Genomic DNA, 21,058 nt, shown 5'->3' with positions numbered 1-21,058 from the left:
AAATTATTAATCCCCTGGTTTTATTTCAGACCAATCCCACCTATCTGGCCAAGCTGATTTTTCAGATGCCTCAGAACAAGTCCACCAAGTTCATGGACTCTGTAATCTTCACACTCTACAACTATGCATCCAACCAGCGAGAGGAATACCTGCTTCTGCGGCTCTTTAAGACAGCACTCCAGGAGGAAATTAAGTATGAACAGATTTCTGCAGGGCACAGCCCCCTGATTTATACTGTCAGCCTTTTCCATTATCCACTTATAGTTTAAGATTCAGTCCTGCCTGTAACTTTTCATGATCTTAGTTAAAATGAAATTTGTGTGAAATACTCTAAAGAAGCTTCCATTTTAATTACTGATACAATGTGTTGCTGCTTTTTTGAGAGGGAGTAGAATAAGATATTCTAAGTTAATTTTTGGAACACTTTTCATTAAGATATAACTTTTAAAAACAGATCTAAATATGAGGACCACAGTTTTACCTAATAAAGAACCGAACATTGATTCCATATTTGAGTTTGCAGCAGCAAGAATGTCCTGTGTTGCAATATACGCTTTTTTCCAAGTACATATGGAATATTCCTTGACATAGACCATATGATGATAACAAAGAACTGGCATCTTATAGAATATGTTCTCTGGTCACACTGGAATTACATTTGGAACAATAACAACAAATTAAATGCAAATTAAACAACACAAGATTAAATAACCCATAAAGAAATTCAAAGAAGAGATCACAAGGGAAATTTAAAAATAATCTCAAACCAATAATGATAGCACATCAGAGTTTGTGGGATGCAAATAAAGATGTGCTTAATGGGAAATTTATAGTTTTAAATGCTTATTAAGAAGTTTCAAATTAGTAATTTATCTTTCTACTTTAGCTAGAAAAAGAAGAACAAATTCAAAGTAATGAAGTGAAAGAAAATATTAAAAACAAGAGCAGAAATCAATGAAATAGAAAATAAAAAAACCTGAAACTTTGTTCTTTGAAATGATAGTATAATTGATAAAGACCAGCAAGACTCACCAAGGAAAAAAAAGACAAAAATTAAAGTGGGGCCACTCTAAAAGCCATATGGTGGTTCCTTAAACATGTTGTATTAAGAAAATTCTTGCAGATTTTCTATATGTTTGAAATTCTAACAAAATAAAAATTTTAAATAGAAAAATAATTAGCATGTCCTGTGTTCAGATGAGCGTTCAGAATAGTTTTTAGAGAACACGCATATACCCCTTTCCTTCCAACTGTACCTGTTTCCAGGAGATAGAATACGTAAGTACTAAGGATCTAGGAGGGATCTTTTAAGTTGATGGATTCTACGATTAGTTTAAATTGAACTTGTGTTTGATGTTTTATAGGTCAAAAGTCGATCAGATTCAAGAGATTGTCACAGGAAATCCTACTGTTATTAAGATGGTTGTGAGTTTCAACCGTGGCGCCAGGGGCCAGAATGCCCTGCGACAGATCTTGGCCCCAGTGGTGAAGGAGATAATGGATGATAAATCTCTCAACATCAAAACTGACCCTGTGGATATTTACAAATCCTGGGTTAATCAGATGGAATCTCAGACAGGAGAGGCAAGGTATGATAACCGTAACATCTTTTTTTTCATGGTTTTTTCTTCTTCTTCTTTTATGCAGTTTATCTTTGAATTACAAGTAAATAGTGGTTCAAATAGTTTTTCCTTAAAAACTTTTTAAAACTGTTGACCTGGTAAAGTATTCACTTATTCAGCAAATATTTAATGAGAACTTATTCAGAAAATATTTTTTGTGCCAGGCCCTGTGCTAGATGCCAGAGTACGGTAATTAATGAAACAGATAGGGTCCTGTGCTATGTTCATAGTTTATTGGGTAGGAGAGATGCAACAGATACATAAAAATAAAAATATGTTTACAAATTGTGGAAAGTTTTATGAAGTTTTGTGCAAAGTGCTGTAGTGAGGAATATAAGAGCGAGTCAGGTTAGAGACAGTCGTCAGGGAAAGCCTGTCTGAGAAGGTGATATTTCATTTTGCTGAGGTCTAAAGGATAAGATGGGACCAGGTTTTCTACGAACCAGATGGCTCAAGCTCCTTATCTTATCACAGACAGGTTTGCAGAATGGCCCTGGTCCATACTTTTCAGTACCGCTTTGTGTCACTCTATTTCCAATGTGCCTGGACACCAGGTGAAGCCAAAGGTGTGCCCTGAACAGAGAAGAGAATATTCTGTTGACTCCTAGAAGGGGCTTACCCACTGTTGGCAATTTTTTGGCTTCTAATTTGGGTCTCACCAGGAATCAGTTCATTATTGCTGGATGTGATGAAAAGTCCTTTTTTTTTTTCCTCCATACCTGAAGTCTAAATCCTGGAATGCGGTCAGCTAGCTTTAGTACTTGTTTGGGGACATTTTGCCAACAACCCAGGGCATTTCGGTGACAGCCCCTTTTACTCTGGCTCATAAGGTCTAAGTTACTTCTTTTGATGGTCCATGAGTCAGTCATTTTTAGATCAAAATTCCACTGGGAGGGGAATGGATGTGGCTCAGGTGATTGAGGGCCTGCTTCCCACATGGGACATCCTGGGTTTGGTCCCTCATGCCTCCTAAAAACAAACAACAAGCAAACAAATGAAAAAAACAACTCAGCGAAGCCGTTGTAGCTCAGTGGTTGAGCTCCAGCTTCCTACATACAAGGTCAGGGGTTCAATCTCTGGCCCTGGTACCTCAAAAAAAAAATTTTTTTTTTTCGCTGGGAATTTCAAGATTTTTTTCTTGCGGGTACCTATAAGAAACTAACTTTTCACAAGATGGAAATACATTTTAATACACTTTTTTGATATCAGTACTTGAGGTCAGAATCCATCCCAAATATAAATATCACAGATCCTTAATTTGTGAAATCCTGTGAGCTTTCCTTTATTTTACTTCAGTCACCAAACATGTAGCAAACTGGGAACTTTCCACGTTCTAGTTTCCACGTTCTAGGAATGTTCACCTCTGAAATCTTGGAAATTTAACATTCTCTTCTCTGACTGCAACTATTGTTTCCATTCCTGTTGTTCTCTGCTACTTTTTTACCTTACTGGACATAGCAGAATCTTGGCCCCTGCATTTTCATTTCTGTCTTTCAGCTCCTTTCTATCCTTGTTTCCTTCCCAGTTCAATGTAGGCCCGCATGTTCTATCATATCTACTCTTCTCTTGCTAATTTCTTCAACTCCCTTGCCCATCAACACAGTTCCAGCCCCATGGCTCCATTCAGCTCTGTCATTTCCCCTTCCCCCAATGCTGTGCTGCTCTCTCTCTCCTTTGGGCTTCATCCAGGGCCTCTTGTCTGTTTTTTAATTTACCTGTTTCCCTGCCCCAGAATTTTGTCCTTGGACCTCCTGACTAACTCAGTGCCCTCTTGTTGAGTGATCTTGTCAGCTCCCATGACTTCAGTTCCTAATTATGACTAACTTCTGCCATCAGTGTCCAGAGGGTCACCAAATACAACTGATTGATTGTCCTAATATCTATCAGATCTGTCTCTTTTTCTTGGTCCCCACTGCTGCATCCTTGTTTGTGCTCTCACCATTTCTTGATCAGTCTATAGCACTAGCTTTCTTATCTCTTTCATCTGTGACTGTCCTTCTTTAACTCATCCCCCATGGTGGACCAGAACAGTCTTGCTTAAAATGCAGATCCTCTGTCTTTTAAGGTTCTTTCTGGCTGTTAGGGAAGTCCTGATTCTTAGCATTGTATACAGAGCCCCCCACATCCGGATCCTTGTTTACTTTTCTACCCTCATCCTTCCCTTCCCTTTCCTTTTTAAAAAATATTTGATCTTTCTGATGACTAGAAGACCCTTCCTCTGCCCAGGCATCCCTTCCTTATAGAAGCCTTCCTTGATTCTGCCAGTCTGTAGAAGTCCCTTCTCTGTGGCCCTGTAGCACACTGTTCAACTTCTTATTTATAATACAACATGTTTATAATTACCTGTTTGTGTCTTTCTCCCACCAGACTATAAGTTCCTCAAAAGAAGATACCATATCTTATATATGTTAATCCCAAGTGCCTATCATAGGGCTTGGCACAAAATTTACAGTATCCACTACACAGTTTAAAACTGTCCACGTTCTGGCCCTGCTGCTTACCAGCTCTGTGAGCACAAACAGGTTACCTAATGGGTTTTTCTGTTATGAAAGACATGGTCTCTGCCTCAAGCTGAACCTGGCTAACATAGATGGGGATCATTTCTGCTTTCCCAGCAAACTGCCCTATGATGTGACCCCTGAGCAGGCTCTGGCTCATGAAGAGGTCAGGACACGGCTAGACAACTCGATCAGGAACATGCGGTCTGTGACAGACAAATTCCTCTCAGCCATCATCAGCTCTGTGGACAAAATCCCGTGAGTGCTGTCAGTTGTCTTGACCCCAGGTAGAACCCAGCATGAGTCCCCTTCTGCTCCCTGACCCTTCTCACTAAGTTTTGTCCATCCCACAGTTATGGGATGCGCTTCATTGCTAAAGTGCTGAAGGACTCTTTACATGAGAAGTTTCCTGATGCTGGTGAGGATGAGCTGCTGAAGGTAAGAATCTGAAAGCCCGTAGAGTCTTGTCTTTCAGTAGCTGGTTTAAGAAAGATTTGTATGTTAATGTCGATCTTCGTAAATGCCTAAGCAAAGATGCTGGTAGCAGGTCTCCATTAATTGTGAGTTTTTGAAAACAATTTAAATAGTAAATGATGTTTCTCATAGTATGAAACAGTTCCTATATAGCTTAAATGGCACACAGTCATCAACAAGTAAAGGAAGGTGGAGTTTTCCTATCTTGGGAGAAAATTTTTTGAGCCTTATCTTTTCACTGAAGACTTGCTCCCTCTGCTGGTGACTAGATGAATAGTAGCAAGCACAACGGTTTCTGCTAAGGCTGTTGCTGGTAACTCTCTTATTCTGCTATTCTCCTTCCTTTTTTTTTTTTTTAATCTGAACGCTTTTTTCTTCTCTCTCCTAGTTCTGTGCTTTCCTACAATGAGGCCTCGATTCTAGACTTTCTGTTCAGGTGAATTAATTTTTTTTCTCTTTTCTCTGAATGAAACACCAAGGGAAATGCTGTGACTGTCCCTGAATTCCCCTGTGGAAGAGATGTGTGCTGAGTGACTTTAACTTCAGAAGCAAAACCTTGGCCTTTGTAGTCAGCAGAATGAGGATGGTGGAACTTGGACAGTTATGCTAGTTAGGTTATATTTAAAGACTTCCTTTAATTATCTGTTATTACCTTTTAATGAAGGCCCACCTACAAAAAAATAAGAAATGCTTGTGGATGCCAGCTGCCTTATTTTGCTCCTGTGTTATCAGAACAAAAGATGATCTAAAATACTTGAGGACAAGCTCAATGCCTATCATGTTTATCTTCTGCATCTGCTCTTTCCTTAGTTACTGGTAGTGATTTTCACTTCTGTTCTCATTTTTTTTATGCATCCAACAAAGAATGTTTGATCGTTTTAGTTCCAGACCTTGAAAGAAACTGTGTGGGCATGTACGTATGTGTGTGTAGTTTTTTTAAATTTTTTCCTCACAGGATTGAATTTTCTGGTTTTGTTTTCTAGCATAGTCATTTGTGCCTTACTCTCGGAGGTAAGGGTTTTGACACCCATCTTTCTGCTTCCATTCCCAGATTATTGGTAACTTGCTTTACTATCGATACATGAATCCAGCCATTGTTGCTCCTGACGCCTTTGACATCATCGATTTATCGGCTGGAGGCCAGCTCACCACAGACCAGCGCAGAAATCTTGGCTCCATTGCAAAGATGCTCCAGCATGCAGCTTCCAATAAAATGTTTCTGGGAGACAATGCTCATTTAAGCATCATTAATGAATATCTTTCCCAGTCCTACCAGAAATTCAGGTAAGGGGAAAGGTACAAGGTACTTGAAAGATTTTGTGTGTGTGTGTTTTTTTTTTTATCTCTAAGGGGAAAGAACAGGTGTTGGAAAGATTAAAGATTAAATACCACATCTAGTTTTCCCAGCATTGCCATGTTGTAGTATACATGTTTGATGTACTCAGAGCTCCAACGGATGATGAATACATTCCAAAGAGGATTTTTGAGCTATTCAAATATACTCATTTTAAATATATAGTAGTTACATAAAAACAGTGTTTATACATTAGGCTCATATTACTTTGTAGTCAGAGAAGAATTGAATTTGATTGCTGTTAATATTTGTAAATTAACATTCAGTCTTGACTTCAGTACCTCATACAGCATTGTCTGTCTTAGAGATAAAGTTGGTTCTCCTAACAGTAGAGGCATCTGAGAACAGTGAGGGTGTTTTAAATTATGGTTAAATGATTCTTATGGATAAAAGTGAAAATAGGCAGAGAGAGCTGTTATTTAGAACCAATATCCCAGGACTCTCCAGCCAAGTGGACATAAGCAGCAGTTGCACTAGAATTAACTGTCTTGGGTTTTTCAACTTATTGCTTGTTAGGTTTTGGAATTTCTTCTCAAGAAATTCTCATGCATGTATTCTTTATTGGTGGTGGGGACTAAATCTTGTGGTTGTTTTCAGACGATTTTTCCAAGCTGCTTGTGATGTCCCAGAGCTTCAGGATAAATTTAATGTGGATGAGTACTCGGATTTAGTGACCCTCACCAAACCAGTTATCTACATTTCCATTGGTGAAATCATCAACACCCACACTGTAAGTATTTTTCTTTAATTACTTAATGTCATTGTACTGTTCCTAATTTCCTTTTCCACTGTTGCTCACCATCCATGGAAGCCAGGTATCTTACCTTCCTTTGATCTTACTGATACCGCATCTGCCTTGTTGTTTCTCCTTTGCTTATTATTTTAAAACAATATCTACGGCTCAGTTTCTCAGTGATCCCCAGGCTATCTGCATCAGAATCATCTGAGCCAGTTGTGAAAGGTGAAGTTTCCTGGACCCCATCCCAGGCCTACTGAATCAGAATCTCTAGGGGCGGGCTTCAGGATCTGTGTTGTGAGCATTGATCTGGTGGTTTCATAAAATCTGCTTTTACTGTTCTTTCTTCTTATCCTGACCCTCTGTACCCTTTTTCACTAACGTGATACAGAATACCAGCTTCTTCCTCTGGGTTGTGTTGGACTGATTTTCCCTCGAGAGCTCCCTTTTTCTTCAAAGTCTTATTATTTATTCCTTCCTGCTTTGGAGGCATAAAGAACAGTAAATGAGGATATATGTAAAATGTAAATGAAGTTTCAGGTGTTTTCATTTCTGAGGAAATGCCTGGGATAAGAGCATCTCATGAAGTCTTTTTTTAATGTTCCTAAGATAGTGATAACATTGATTTGGTATACTTTTTTCTCAAAAGATACTGTACCCTGGAAACATTAAGTGGAAGTATGAATGTGAGTTATTAAACTGGTAGCTAAGCACATTGATGACTCTGGATATTGAAGACTGGGTTTCTTGGTTCTTACTTAGGGTGCATTTGAATCCCCTTGTGGCCATGGGGTTAAGAGAATGCCATTATTTCCTTTCCTACACCATAACTTCATTCAATGGAGACTGGTGTGATGCTTCTAAATTATGTCTCTATTGTTTCTTTGGGTTAGGTTGCTGAGGATTGGCTTTTAGGAGTTTGTTACTTAACTTCTTTTGTGCATGTTATTATTAGGCATTGTGGGCTGAGATGGGCAAAGGGAGCCAAGCTGTAAATGGAATTAATCCTTGGCTGTTTTCAGCTCCTGTTAGATCATCAGGATGCCATTGCTCCAGAGCACAATGATCCAATCCATGAGCTGCTGGATGACCTTGGGGAGGTGCCCACCATCGAGTCCCTCATAGGTAAAATTCTTTCTTAACTGCCCAGAGGGTGAGAGAGGGACATGACTGGGAGTGTTGTAATTGGCACCCTCTCTGTTTCTGCACCATAACTAAGTTTGGGATGTACATCAGGGAACAAAAGAGACATTGGTCCCAGCCTGTGAGGACTTAAAGTTCAGCGGAAGAGGCAAATTTAAATGAATATACATAAGTAATCATATTAGAAATTATAAGTCCTATAAAGGATTTGAATACAGCTATTTTGAGATAAAATTACAATTTTTTAGTCTTGAAATGGTTTATCAAACACTTATAAAGTTATTTTATTATGTATCCTTTTGTCTTACTTGGTTTGACATTTTCTTTTATTTCTCAAAGAAGGGTGTCCTTGCCACATTGTACATGTTAGCTTATTCAAGTATCTTCTTAGACTTGCATCATCTTTTATTTGTGTTCTTTTCCCCCCTCATATCTTCCATTTACTATACTGACTTTTTCTACTCTCCCAAAACTTCAGGGGAAAGCACTGGCAATTTAAATGACCCAAATAAGGAGGCACTGGCTAAGACAGAAGTATCTCTCACATTGACCAACAAGTTTGATGTGCCTGGAGACGAGAATGCAGAAATGGATGCTCGGACCATCTTACTGAAGTGAGTATAGGAGGAATTAAGTGAATATAATCAAAATATCATCTTGATCTTGCAAGCCAGTTGTAATTCTGTCCACCACATATATTTTACTTGGTATAGGACTTAACTACTTTATTTTACTAATAAGATGCAAAGTTGAGGGACGCGGATGTGGCTCAAGTGATAGAGCTTCTGCCTACCATGTGGGAGGACCTGGGTTCAATCCCTGGAGCCTCCTGGTGAAAAAAGAACAGAAAGCCAGTGTCTGCATGAGTGCCGGCATGGTGAGCCAGTGCCCACGCAGGTGAGTCACACAACAAGATGATGACACATCAAAAAAGAGACAAGGGGAGAGTCAAGGTAAAGCGCAGCAGAAACCAGGAAATGAGGTGGTGCAATTGACAGGGAACCTCTCTCCACATCAGAAATCCCTAGGGTCGAATCCTGGTGAATACTAGAGGCGAGAAAATGAGAAAAGAAGACAACACAAGGAAGTGGAGTTGGCCCAGTGGTTAGGGCATCCGTCTACCACATGGGAGGTCTGCGGTTCAAGCCCCGGGCCGCCTCGACCCGTGTGGACCTGGCCCATGCGCAGTGCTGATGCACACAAGGAGTGCCGTGCCATGCAGGGGTGTCCCCCGCATAGGGGAGCCCCACATTCAAGGAGTGTGCCCCATAAGGAGAGCCACCCAGCACGACAGAAAGTGCAGCCTGCCCAAGAATGGTGCTGCACACACGGAGAGCTGACACAACAAGATGACGCAACAAAAAGAAATACAGATTCCCGTGCCGCTGACAACAACAGAAGCGGACAAAGAAGAACACGCAGCAAATGGACACAGAGAACAGACAACCGTGGGGTGGGGGGTTGGTGGGGAAGGGGAGAGAAATAAATAAATCTTTAAAAAAAAAAAAAGACAACATAGCAAAAACAGCAGGGCGAGAGGAAGGGAAGGGGGGAAAATAACTTTTTAAAATCTTTAAAAAAAAAAAATGATGCAAAGTTGAAATTTAAGTCTTGGAAACGTAACCTTGGTACCCATGCCATTGCAAGCTGTATAAATAAGCCTGGGGACCTTGAGTACCTTGTGTTAGCAACTACCCAGTGGGTCATCCCTGAGCTGGTGTTTGTATTACTGTCCACTTGCGAAGCAGTAAAACCTCAAAATGTTTAAATTCTTCCCTCCTCTGATTTCAGCACAAAACGTTTAATTGTGGATGTCATCCGGTTCCAGCCAGGAGAGACCTTGACTGAAATCCTAGAAACACCAGCCACCAGTGAACAGGTAGAATTTTGGGTTTGACATATACCTTAGGAAGGTGGATAGGTGTTCCTGTGAGAGGTGCGTTCCAGGTTTGAGGAGTGGGGGACAAAGCTAACATGAGGTGGTAACCTGCAGGTGGGTGCAGGTATAATTGGAGCCCGGTGGTGGTGGTTCCTAAACTCAATGAATTCATGATCTAGTAGGAGTAATAATATGACACATATATGTGAAACAAATAGAAAACCATTAAAATTAATTATAGTATTGGCTATAAAAACAACAGCAGTTTGGGAAAGAGACCGGTAAGGAACAATGTCATCAGGAAGCCTTCATAAAGGAAGTGGAATTTGAGCCAGACTTAGCTAAAGGATGAATCGATTTGGGTGGGCATTTAAGATGAGAGAGGACATTCTAGGCAGAGTATCCACATGAGTAGAGGTAGAGAGAAGGGAAAGAGCATCATGAAACTGGTCCTTCATGTCTAAAATGAAGGTACGGATGAGGCCAATTATGCAGACAGGAATTTGGCACCAGCAAGATAGGAAACTTTGGGACCATTTAATTTTGGTTAATTCATCAGTGCTATCAGAGCAGATGGTAATCGAGCCATCTAGGTGTGTGATTAGGTCCCAGACTGATTTGGGGGATGGGGGGCTGTGGTAGTGGGAAGGGGTGGATATATCATTTCTTACATAAGACCTTCATGAATAAGACCTCTGCTTCACATTTGTAAAATGAGAAAATGTGATCAAATTATTCATTTTCTAATTTTAAGCATGGTAATCCTTTTCATTAAGTGATAATTTACTTGGAAGCCAAATATATAAACCAGGTGAAATTAGAGCTGATAGCAACAAAATCAGGGCACTTGGAACCCAGTCCTCTAAGTCTTTGGTACCTCTGGGAAACCTTTCAGGCTGTACAGAAGGCTGTTTAAAAAACCCCTGTTTTAGGCGAATTCTTAGCTTTTAGATCTGTGATTGATTACTGATTAGATGTGTAAAGAGCAAGAAAAGAGGCATTACCAATGAATGCAACTTGTGTAACCCAAATGGAAGTTTGAAGTATGGTAGCAGGAACCAGTCTTTTTTGAGCACTTACTATATGTTTGGTACTTTCCCTCTGTTCTTTCATTGAACCCTTGCAACATCCCTGAGATATTTCATCCCCATTTTATAGACAAGGAAACAGTGACCCTTAGGAATGCTCCAGGAAGGACAGCAGAATCAAGTGAAGGTTGCTGTTGTTTTTAAGATACTGGCTTTTGCAGCGCCTTAGAAAAACAGAGGGAAGGCTTGAGCATGATTCAGCCGGGATGAGGTGGCAAGAATTAGCAAGAATTTACTGAGCACTGATGTTATATTGGTGTAGTTACAACGTTCATTAAGCCATGTTTCAAATAAAATTTAACGGCTTCTATGACATGTCCAAAAATGTGATGAGGAAAAATTGGGAGATTTTGTATTCAGAAGAGTCCTGTCTCCCAAATGTACCTGAGAGTCCAGGAAAGACTTCCAGGAAAGAAGCCCTGAGAAGCCGTATGATTTCACAGACGGAATCTCTCATAGATGAAAAGAGATGTGTCTCTAGTATCAAGTCCCTCTGCTTTGTGCAGTTTCTCTGTCTCTGGCAGGGGGAAGGTTTGTTCTCCTTGGTTTTCAGAAGGGAGTTTGAGAGCTATATAACTTCAGGTGTGGGTGTTTGTATGGTTTAGCATTAGTGTGGTGAACTTTCTCGTTTGTAGGAAGCAGAACACCAGAGGGCCATGCAGAGACGTGCCATTCGTGACGCCAAAACTCCTGATAAGATGAAAACATCAAAGTCTGTAAAGGAGGACAATAACCTTACTCTTCAGGAGAAGAAGGAGAAGATTCAGTCAGGCTTAAGGAAGCTGACAGAGCTTGGGACAGTGGACCCAAAGAACAGATACCAGGAACTAATCAATGACATTGCCAGGGTACTGCATTTGGGGGGCAGCTGTCCAAGAGGCTTGTAAGAGAGGCAGTAGCTGTTCAGATAACAATACCCCTTCAGTGCATGGGAGATGAGTGTGCTCTCTGAGAAACGGTTGCTGATTTTCCAACACGAGGACCTTTCCCTCCTTGAGATTGCTTATTCCACTTCTGAATGATTAGGGAATGAATGACCTTAAAGAATTCTTCCAGTTCTTTTAAATGATAACTCTGAAGTTTAAATTCACATTAAATTGATCACTAAATCTTTGATCTGTGTGAATCTTGTGAAGTGAGGAGCTCTGGTACTGAGGACTTGGGAGTTGAGGTGAGCCCATGTTCATCAGGGAACTTGATAACCAATATATTAAAATTTTTGTTTCTCTGTCTCCTGACAAGATACTAAGGAGATTTTAGACAAGCTTGGCAAATAAATTCTAAGAACGTGGGTCTGTAAAAGCAACACATTTCCTTACCTCTAGAATATACAAATGGGAAAAAAGTTCTTTTCTGAGTATAAATTGCTGCCCATTGGGAATATTTGGTTATTTTTAAGGCAGAGTTAACTATTGCTGAGCTCAAGTGTCAAATGATAATGATTCAAGAAGCACATGATATCTATTATTTCCCTAATTTTAATAATCATGCCTCAGGATATTCGAAATCAGCGGAGATACCGACAGAGGAGAAAGGCCGAACTGGTGAAATTGCAACAAACTTACGCTGCTCTGAACTCTAAGTCCACCTTTTATGGGGAGCAGGTGGATTACTATAAAAGCTATATCAAAACCTGCTTGGATAATTTAGCCAGCAAGGGCAAGTGAGTATTTTTTTTTTTTTTAAAGAATGATTATCAGGAAGAATTAGTATGGGAATAAGACGTAGAGGCAACTGAAGTGACACTGGGAAGTCTTAATATAATTGCCTAGTTCCATTTATTAGCTTCTGATATAAATAATGTGTGAGAAATTTCAAGGATGCTTCTTTGTAATTATCCTTTGTTCTAAAATATGTGTCATTTTTCCACTTTGGTGTCCTCTTTTTCTGGCTTGCTCACTCTCACACATGTACTCTCTCTTCCCTTTTCCCTCCATGGAAGAAGGAAGTGAAGCAGAGCTGATCTGAAGGGATGCAAAACAGCTCGTCCTATGACCCAGTTTGCAGAGCTGTCTCCTGTGTCATTTTGACATGTCCCCATCATTTCTTTGAACAATTCCTTATTTCTGGTGCACAAAATGTTTTAGAATTCAACTTATAGTTTCTCTTCCCCAGTCCTGGAATTAGCTATTTCTTCCAGGATCCCTGTGCCCTTTAGTGAAGTATCATATTTAGAAACTAAGATCTGGGCACAGGGCGTGCTCACTGATACAGAGGCATCATTGCTTCTAGGCCTTCTGAGCAGACAGAGCTGTGTTTGTTCTCTCTCTCCCCCCCTCCCTTTTAATGACTATATAGTATTCCATCATATAGATAGAGACAGCAATTTATTTAATCAGTTCTTTACTGATGGACATTTGAATTATTTTCAGTTTATTTATTGCTACAGTAAGTAACCTCTTATACATATCAGTTTACAAATGTGGGCATATTTCTGAAGATAAATTTCTAAAAGTAGAATTATTGGGTCAAAACTTTCATGCATTGTAACTTTGATATTTTCAGTAGCCTTCCATCGGGATTATTCCCATTTACACTCCTCTATCAGCAGTGATGATGTGATGACTCCTTTGGGAATCCCAAAACACTGGTTTTCAGTCATTCCTGTTCTGTCCCTTAACTTCCTTTCCTTAATATTTTTTGCCTTGATTATCTCAAAAGTCTCCTAATATGTTTCTTTTTCTTTGCTCCCATTCCTCTGTAGTTGCTTAACTAGAGTAAACTCTTTTGAAAATTATTCTAGGAGTTTTAATTTTCCTCCTACCTAAAGGGCTTACAATGACTCCTTAAACCCTGGGATTCAGTGCAGTTCCCTCAGGCTGGCGTTAGAAGCCCTCTCACTTACTTGTATGTAATGTGCTTAGGTTCTGAGAAGGGCACAAAAGAATTATGACACTGTCAAATCAATGGGGTATTCTCAAATATAATTTAAATTAAAGACAAGGCAGTTTGGTATGTTTCCCATGTGTTGCAAGAGATACTGCTTAGGAAAATCTTAACATTTGATTGTCTTTTTAGAATTGTATGTTACTTAAGCTTGTGTTTGAGGAGTTTATTTCCTAGCCTCATATCCTTGATTACAACAAAGGTTGATAGTAGATAGTTACTTATAGAAAGTGACATGATGTCATTTTTATAGGGTCTCCAAAAAGCCCAAAGAAATGAAAGGAAAGAAAAGCAAAAAGATTTCCCTGAAATATACAGCAGCAAGACTACATGAAAAAGGAGTTCTTCTGGAAATTGAAGACCTGCAGGTGAATCAGTGAGTATTTACTTTTTTACTTTGTTTTCCTTGTTGATTCTACCCTACCCCACCCCTGCCACCTTTAGGGTGTATTAGGAGCATGGCCCTCTGATTTTTTTTTAAAAAATATCTATATGTATTATACTTGCATTTTGTTGCCTTTATTTCTATTTTCTGGATGGTCGTTTTTATATTTCATATATATCTTATGAGCAGAATTAGGCCTCATACTCAAAGCTAATTTGTCATGAAAAGGAAAGTATTTTTGCTGTTCCTTGTTTGTGGAATATTTGTCTCAGGGTATGTCCATAACTGCTTGTGTGAGTCCTGTCTTAATTCTTCCTCCTTTAAGCAGGAAGCCATTCCTTCAATTTCTTCTGTGCCTGAACCAAGAATAAATAAAAACAATAAGAGGATGTTCACTTTATACTAGGAATGAGGGATTACCCTTATTTTTCTTTCCTAGGAAGAGCCAGCTTAATTTACACATGACTCTGCAGGCCCTGGGTCCAGCTATCATCAGCAAGCATTCAGTGAGCACCTAGGGTCAGCTGCATGGCCCCAGGCAACTGAGCCTTCTGTTCCTGTGTCTGTTAAAAATAGTACCTTGTTTAAAAAAATTTTAATATTTTTCTGCTCTTAAAATAATAATATATTCATTATTGAACTTTGAAAATATGGTAAAGAATAAAGAAAAAGAAAAAAAAAATTATAATCCCACAAGCCATAGATAACCCTGAAATCATTTGGTATATTTTCTTCTATGCCTCTATTCACATAAAGATTTTCTACCTACCTACTTGTCCACTTACTTGTCTACCTAGTTACTATTTTTTACATAAATCGGGATATACTGTTTATAGTCATGTATCCAGCTCTCATAACATTATATTATATTGTTAGCAATCCCATATTTCCTTACCTGCAGAATTTACTTTGGGCCTGTATTTTCTACCCCTTTCCACCCTTGAAGACTTGGTTCATCTTCTTTCACTATTTCAGAATATTTTTATATGAGAACATAAAACTATGCCTGATGATCATTTGTTATATTTCAACAGGTTTAAAAATGTTATCTTTGAAATCAGTCCAACAGAAGAAGTTGGAGACTTTGAAGTGAAGGCCAAATTCATGGGAGTCCAAATGGAGACTTTTATGTTACATTATCAGGTATGTATGTGCATCAGGTGGAACTCAAAAGCTCTATAGAAGATAGCTGTGTTCTTGTCAAGGCTGGAGAAATAGATAAAAAGGAACCCATTTGGGAAGGCTGTCCAGTTTCAGGAATGAGCTAGAGTCCACATGAGAAAGAAGTAGAAGGTTTCAAGGTGTCTGAGTTGTTCTGTGCACTCTGGAGAGCTTTTGCATATGTGCAGATCTTCAGGAAACATTTATTGGAAGCCTCCATATAGTACTGCCATTAAAGTGAGCTAATATTTTGGACTTGAACAAAATGTTTAAGTGCAGGACTTCACAGTACAAAATTCTAAGCCAACTAAGTAGCTTGAAACCCTGTGTTTTTTTTGTGGGGGGAAGGGGTTGGTGGTGGTGGTGATGTTTTTTACTTGCTATAGGTACTTAAAAGTTAGATGTGTCCCAGACAAGGTGTGTGTAAATTACATCTTTGTAGACTGAATCCCATTTAAATTCAACATGAACTCTACAGTGGATCATTTTGTAACATAAATAATTTTTTAATTATCTCTGATTATTTTTAAATACTGCTAATTTTTGCATATTAAAAAGTATCAGGACATTAAGAGGAGTCCTAGGTAATCTCCAGCCTCCTTTAGTTTTATGTGTATTGTGCTTCTCATTTCTTGCACGGCTTCACACACCCAATCTCAAACTGAGCAGGTGCCTTTCTCAGAACATGCATGTGGGTTTTTGTACATGCTGTTCCCTCTTAACTGGGTGTTTCTTTCTCCTTCCTCACCCTTCTTTACTATCAGTTTTTGAATACTTGCATGTGTGTTACTATCTCTAAAGCTTCTTTTACTAGCCAAGTCACAACTGGTGGTTTCCTCTCTGCTTCTGTAGCTCTTCGAGCCTTCCTCTCTTTACAGTAGACCTCACATTATAGTGAAATTATACATTGGCTTATTCTCCTCCCATCCCCCAAAATTTTGAACTCCTTAAGGACAGATTTCTTGATCATCTTTGTTTCCTTCTCAGAGACTAGTGGACCCTCAAAACATGTTAGTTGAATGATATGGAATGGCTTTCCGATACACATGGCTAACTAAAGTAGTTACACAAAAAGATCCTGTTATTCCTTCAGTTTCACCAAATTCTTGCAGGCCAGCCAGTCTGCATAAGTTTTGTTACTCATTTCTTGCATGCATTCATTACCTACAGAGTAATTGCCAGGTGTGAGTTATTATGTTAGGCACAGGTGAAGCACCCGGGTCCCCACCCTCATGGAGCTGTTGTAATTTTTCCAAAAGATGAATTGATTTAACTTTTGGAGTCCCTTTAAGTTCTTTGACTCCTGCTTTCTTGTCACCACTCTTGAATGTTTAGGGGTGAGACCATTTAGATTTCCTAAACTTGTTCTGGATAGTTGTAGGTAGTGGGAAAGCAAGTGCTTTGCAGTCAGATCTAGCTTCACGACATCAAACTCTTTACTCTTGACTGAGTCAATTTACATTTCTCAGCTTCAGTAGCTTCACCTTTAAAATAGGGATAATCATAATTAGAAGGATTTTTGTCAGAACTTTAAAAAGATAGTATGTAATATGCTTATACAATATTGAATGCAGGTTGGGTACCCAATAAAAGTTTAGTTCTCTCTTTTCCCTTTCAGAATATTAAAGCTTTTTCACAGAAATAAGGAATCCAATAGATTTTTTTGAGATGACATCACTGGCCTTGTCTCATTTTCAAAAATTAGTATATTTTATCATGGATTGAAAAGGCTTCACCTCCAGATTAAAACTGGTGACCTATCAATTAGGTAAAATGGGAAATTTTTATAATTTCTGAAATAAAAGTTTAGATGTATGTGATAGCTGAAAACACTTTCTTACATGTTTGGTATATTTTGATATGAGAAACATGACTTCTTAACTCCATAGACAATTCCTCTGACTGATGTGCTCTATTCCTCAACTCTCAGGGTGGCTGTGCAGTGGGCAGTACCATAGCTGGGAACTTTTTTACTCATCTCCTTTCACACGGGGCTTGCCTTATTGTTTCAGGATCTCTCCCTACATTGTGTCCTGTCTTTTCTTGTTCCACAGACTTGATTAACTGTCAGGGTTTTTTTTTTGAACAGGACCTGCTGCAGTTACAATATGAAGGAGTTGCAGTCATGAAATTATTTGATAGAGCTAAAGTAAATGTCAACCTCCTGATCTTCCTTCTCAACAAAAAGTTCTATGGGAAGTAATTGATGATTTGGTGCCAGCCCAGAAGGATGAAGAAAGCAACACCTCATGGCTGCCTTTCTAGTGTTTCTCTTTAGCCTTCGGAAACAAAGACCAGCCCAGGACCATGCCTCAATCTGACACACACTCCCAGCATCACATTTTTAACTCTTCCTGTTCTGATGGGGCATTTGTTGGCCTTTTTTCATAATCGTGAAATTGTATCTCAGGCTTAGTGTGAGCCTTCTGTTCGTCCCTTTTCTTCTGTCACTTAAGAAAAGAGTAGAAAGTCCACTAAAATCTTTCTCTCTGTGTTGTTACGGTCTTAGAGGTTGCATTACTGTATTGTAAGCTTTGGTGCTTCTTTTAATTAGCTAGGGATGGTGAGATTTGAATTCTTATTATTTAGAAGTGGAACCTGTCAGCACTAGTAACATGCAAACATATAAGACACCCAATTCAAAAGTCAGATTATTTACGGTTATTAGATTGTTATTTAAAAGGGAATTTCCTTTATAGTTCTGTCCCATCAGTAAAATTGAAGGCTATGGGGGTGGGCAGGGTCACTGGTTCTTTTTCATTCTGTGTCCCTCTTTGGTCAAGAACTAATAGAAGAATTCAGAAGAAGCATTTCTAAAAAAAAAAAAGCAATATTGTTTTATAATTTCACCATCAAATTTGGGCAATTCTGTAAGTATAACTCTCTGGTTAGTGGATGGGAGAGTCAGTGATAAAATTTGGCTGTTTAGGTTAATTCAGAATAGGCCGAGGTGCCCATCCTGGTGGCCTGATGGCTTGTGTCAGTGCAGAGACCGTCCACTCCATCCCTACAGCTAAGGAATGGGTTTGCTCTAGCAGAGAATGTAACTGTATTCAAAACTGTTTATATCTTAAGAATGCCTTATTAAAGTGTAGATTTATTTCTTAAAATATGGGTGATAGGAATTTAAAGATTTTTATAATGCTTCAAAGGCTTTTAGAATACTGTAAGAAAAGATTTTTTAAAATGGGCTTATCTGTATATCTGAATTCTTGAAACTTTCTTATAGCTAAAACACTAGGATTTATCTGCAAAGTTGCAGAGAGATAATCCTGCCTTAAATGTCTAAAACAAAAACATACAAAATCAGCCAACCCATGTTATACTTGATATTAAAATAAATTTTTCCCCATTTCTTTCACTACTTTTCTTTTTCTGCTCACTTTGTGCCTCCGTATTATAAACCCCTGTTATCTGGATTTAGTCAAAAACAATTCATTTCTAAACATTGACTTTAGGAAGCTTTAGTTCCTGAGTAAAGTCATATACTTTTTTAAAAATTTTTTTGTTTATCCGGGAGAATATATTAAAATCATGCTACTGAACCTCATTTCCTGTTTTGGTTCAGTATTCTTTTTATTGTAAAACACAAAACATAAATAAACATTTAAAAATTTACTGATGTATATTTAAAGCCAATAAATTGTTTTAATTAATAGCAAATTATGTGGTGTGTCCCTATTGCAAATGTAAATATTGGAGAAGTGTTTTTCATTACAGACTGGTCACAAAATTAAGTCCATGGGTGCAGAAGTAAGTGACATGAGTGCTTTATGTACTCCATGCAGTCCGTAGAGAAGTGATTTGGGCTTTCAGTTGAGCCCTGAAAACTGGGGAAGAGGTGAAGTGTGGAATGCCATATAAGGATTCTCCACTCTCCTGACCATGTTTTTGTTATATTCTGGGAGACTTTTTTTATTAAGTATTTTTCTCAGACTTAAAAAAAAAAAAGCTTTTTATAGCTATCATCACCTCAAAAACTGGGATTAATTGAAAGTGTCCATCTTTTTTTCTTTAAAAGAGGACACCCTTCCCAAGTGCTTGTTGGGCTTCAAGGCCGCCTTCAAGACAGACAAAAATGAGCAAAGTTTACAATTCCTTTAATGTTTCAATAACTTGCAAGGATTATAGTTCCCTTAGCACAACTTCCAATGCAGGATAGTTCAAAATGCACTCCAAAAAATTTTATGATAAATATATGGAATTACAGTTTTCATAGCATAGATTAATTCCCTGACAAACTCTCAAGTAATGGCATTGAAACCATGTGGCTCTTATTACTTTTATTTATTAGCTGTAGCATTCTCTTGTGTCATCTCTCTCCTTCTCTGACCTTCTTTTCAACCAGCCATCGTGACATTTACAGTGGACTTACTTCCAAGAATTTGGACTACCCCATCAGATTGTTACTACACACAATTGCCTTTGTATCTCTGTATGAAATAAAAGGTCATTTGTTCATGTTTGTGTTTATTTTTCTTAGTTTCATTGTTAGCAGTTCCTTCTAAACAGAATGTTGACTAGAGTGAGACTCAGTAATTAAAAACCACAGCAGAAAACAGCCTCTTTTATAGTCTTCTGGAGGAGCAAACACAAATCAGCTATCAAATCATTATATATCTCAAAGCAATTTTTAAGATGTGAGTTTAGCCTTTAAAAATTTAATATGCTTTAAGTAAGTTCAACTTAAAAAGAAGTGTATAGGGGAACAAGTATGCCACCTAATTCTGATTGGCCAATGAAATTTTAAAATTGCATCAGCATTAACATTTTGCCAGCAGTAAACTGGTGCTGAGCCCTGAAGGAAGCCCTTCAGTGGGCTTATATTCTGTTACATTCAAGTCATCAGAAAAGACAAGGGGGATTTGGGTATGGAAAAGTTACGCAGCAAAAAAAAAAAAGGGGGGGTGGACAGCTTTACTAGAAAATACAAACCTATATGTAAGCATGCCGTAATGTTTGTACACTGTGGCAAAACTATATTTGAAAGTTAGTGACAGTATGAAATAAGGGGCAATAAAACAGTAACTCTAAAGTAGAAATAAGTGAAAAATTGGAGGTGGTGGTTTGTGTGAGTGGCGGGGATGACCCACAGATCTCTGAGGAAGAGCGATGTGGTAAGAACAGAGGCTTTGGGGCCAGAACTGAACCTGGCAGTGGGATCTTGTGAAGGTTCTTGTCGAGCCTCAAAGTTTTCTCTTTCTGAAATGGGGATAATACTCTGGTAGGCTTGTTACTGAATCCTGAAATAGATTTTATTAACTTATGCTCTACGTTGCCCTGCAAAGGAATCAAGGGAATAAGAAAGATGCTTATCAAGATATAACAATATTAAGTAAGGAAAGTAAGGCAAAGGGAAAAAGAGAGTAGGAAAGTAAGATGGAACCTGGAGTGATGCTAGGAGACAAAGGGGATACCAAGGCTCTGAGATGCCAGCTGTGCAGCCAAAAAAGGGACCTACATCTATCCTGGAAGTGCTCTTCACACTTGTCTGGGTGCCTTTGAAAAGAATTTGGGAAAACTACATATCCCTTCACCCATTTTAAATTTGACATCGACATGTTTTCATGTTCAAATTGTAATGGGGGGAAACGGACTTTGGCCCAGTGGTTAGGGCGTCCGTCTACCATATGGGAGGTCCGCGGTTCAAACCCCGGGCCTCCTCGACCCATGTGGAGCTGGCCATGCGCAGTGCTGATGCGCGCAAGGAGTGCCGTGCCACGCAAGGGTGTCCCCCGCGTGGGGGAGCCCCACGCGCAAGGAGTGCGCCCGTGAGGAAAGCCGCCCAGCGTGAAAAGGGAGGGCAGCCTGCCCAGGAATGGCGCCGCCCAC

At 39.0% G+C, this 21,058-nt stretch overlaps 1 protein-coding gene across 2 annotated transcripts in view; it reads left to right on the top strand.

Moving 5' to 3' along the window:
* Positions 1–19,687, top strand: part of IQGAP1 (IQ motif containing GTPase activating protein 1) — a 118,348-nt gene extending 98,661 nt beyond the window's left edge. For both annotated transcript variants that reach the window (XM_058294721.2, XM_058294722.2), the window contains exons 25-38: positions 30–193; positions 1,365–1,589; positions 4,238–4,378; positions 4,474–4,558; positions 5,646–5,878; positions 6,546–6,678; positions 7,707–7,809; positions 8,306–8,441; positions 9,619–9,706; positions 11,430–11,642; positions 12,291–12,457; positions 13,934–14,056; positions 15,100–15,208; positions 17,316–19,687. In XM_058294721.2, the coding sequence (XP_058150704.1) occupies positions 30–193; positions 1,365–1,589; positions 4,238–4,378; positions 4,474–4,558; positions 5,646–5,878; positions 6,546–6,678; positions 7,707–7,809; positions 8,306–8,441; positions 9,619–9,706; positions 11,430–11,642; positions 12,291–12,457; positions 13,934–14,056; positions 15,100–15,208; positions 17,316–17,429 (2,034 nt within the window). In that variant the 3' untranslated portion in view covers positions 17,430–19,687. The remainder of the gene's footprint in view (positions 1–29; positions 194–1,364; positions 1,590–4,237; positions 4,379–4,473; positions 4,559–5,645; positions 5,879–6,545; positions 6,679–7,706; positions 7,810–8,305; positions 8,442–9,618; positions 9,707–11,429; positions 11,643–12,290; positions 12,458–13,933; positions 14,057–15,099; positions 15,209–17,315) is intronic.
* Positions 19,688–21,058: the final 1,371 nt, after the last annotated feature.

This window comes from Dasypus novemcinctus, chromosome 3 (assembly GCF_030445035.2).
Source record: "Dasypus novemcinctus isolate mDasNov1 chromosome 3, mDasNov1.1.hap2, whole genome shotgun sequence".
NCBI lineage: Eukaryota > Metazoa > Chordata > Mammalia > Cingulata > Dasypodidae > Dasypus > Dasypus novemcinctus.
This window is presented reverse-complemented; position numbering and strand designations above follow the sequence as displayed.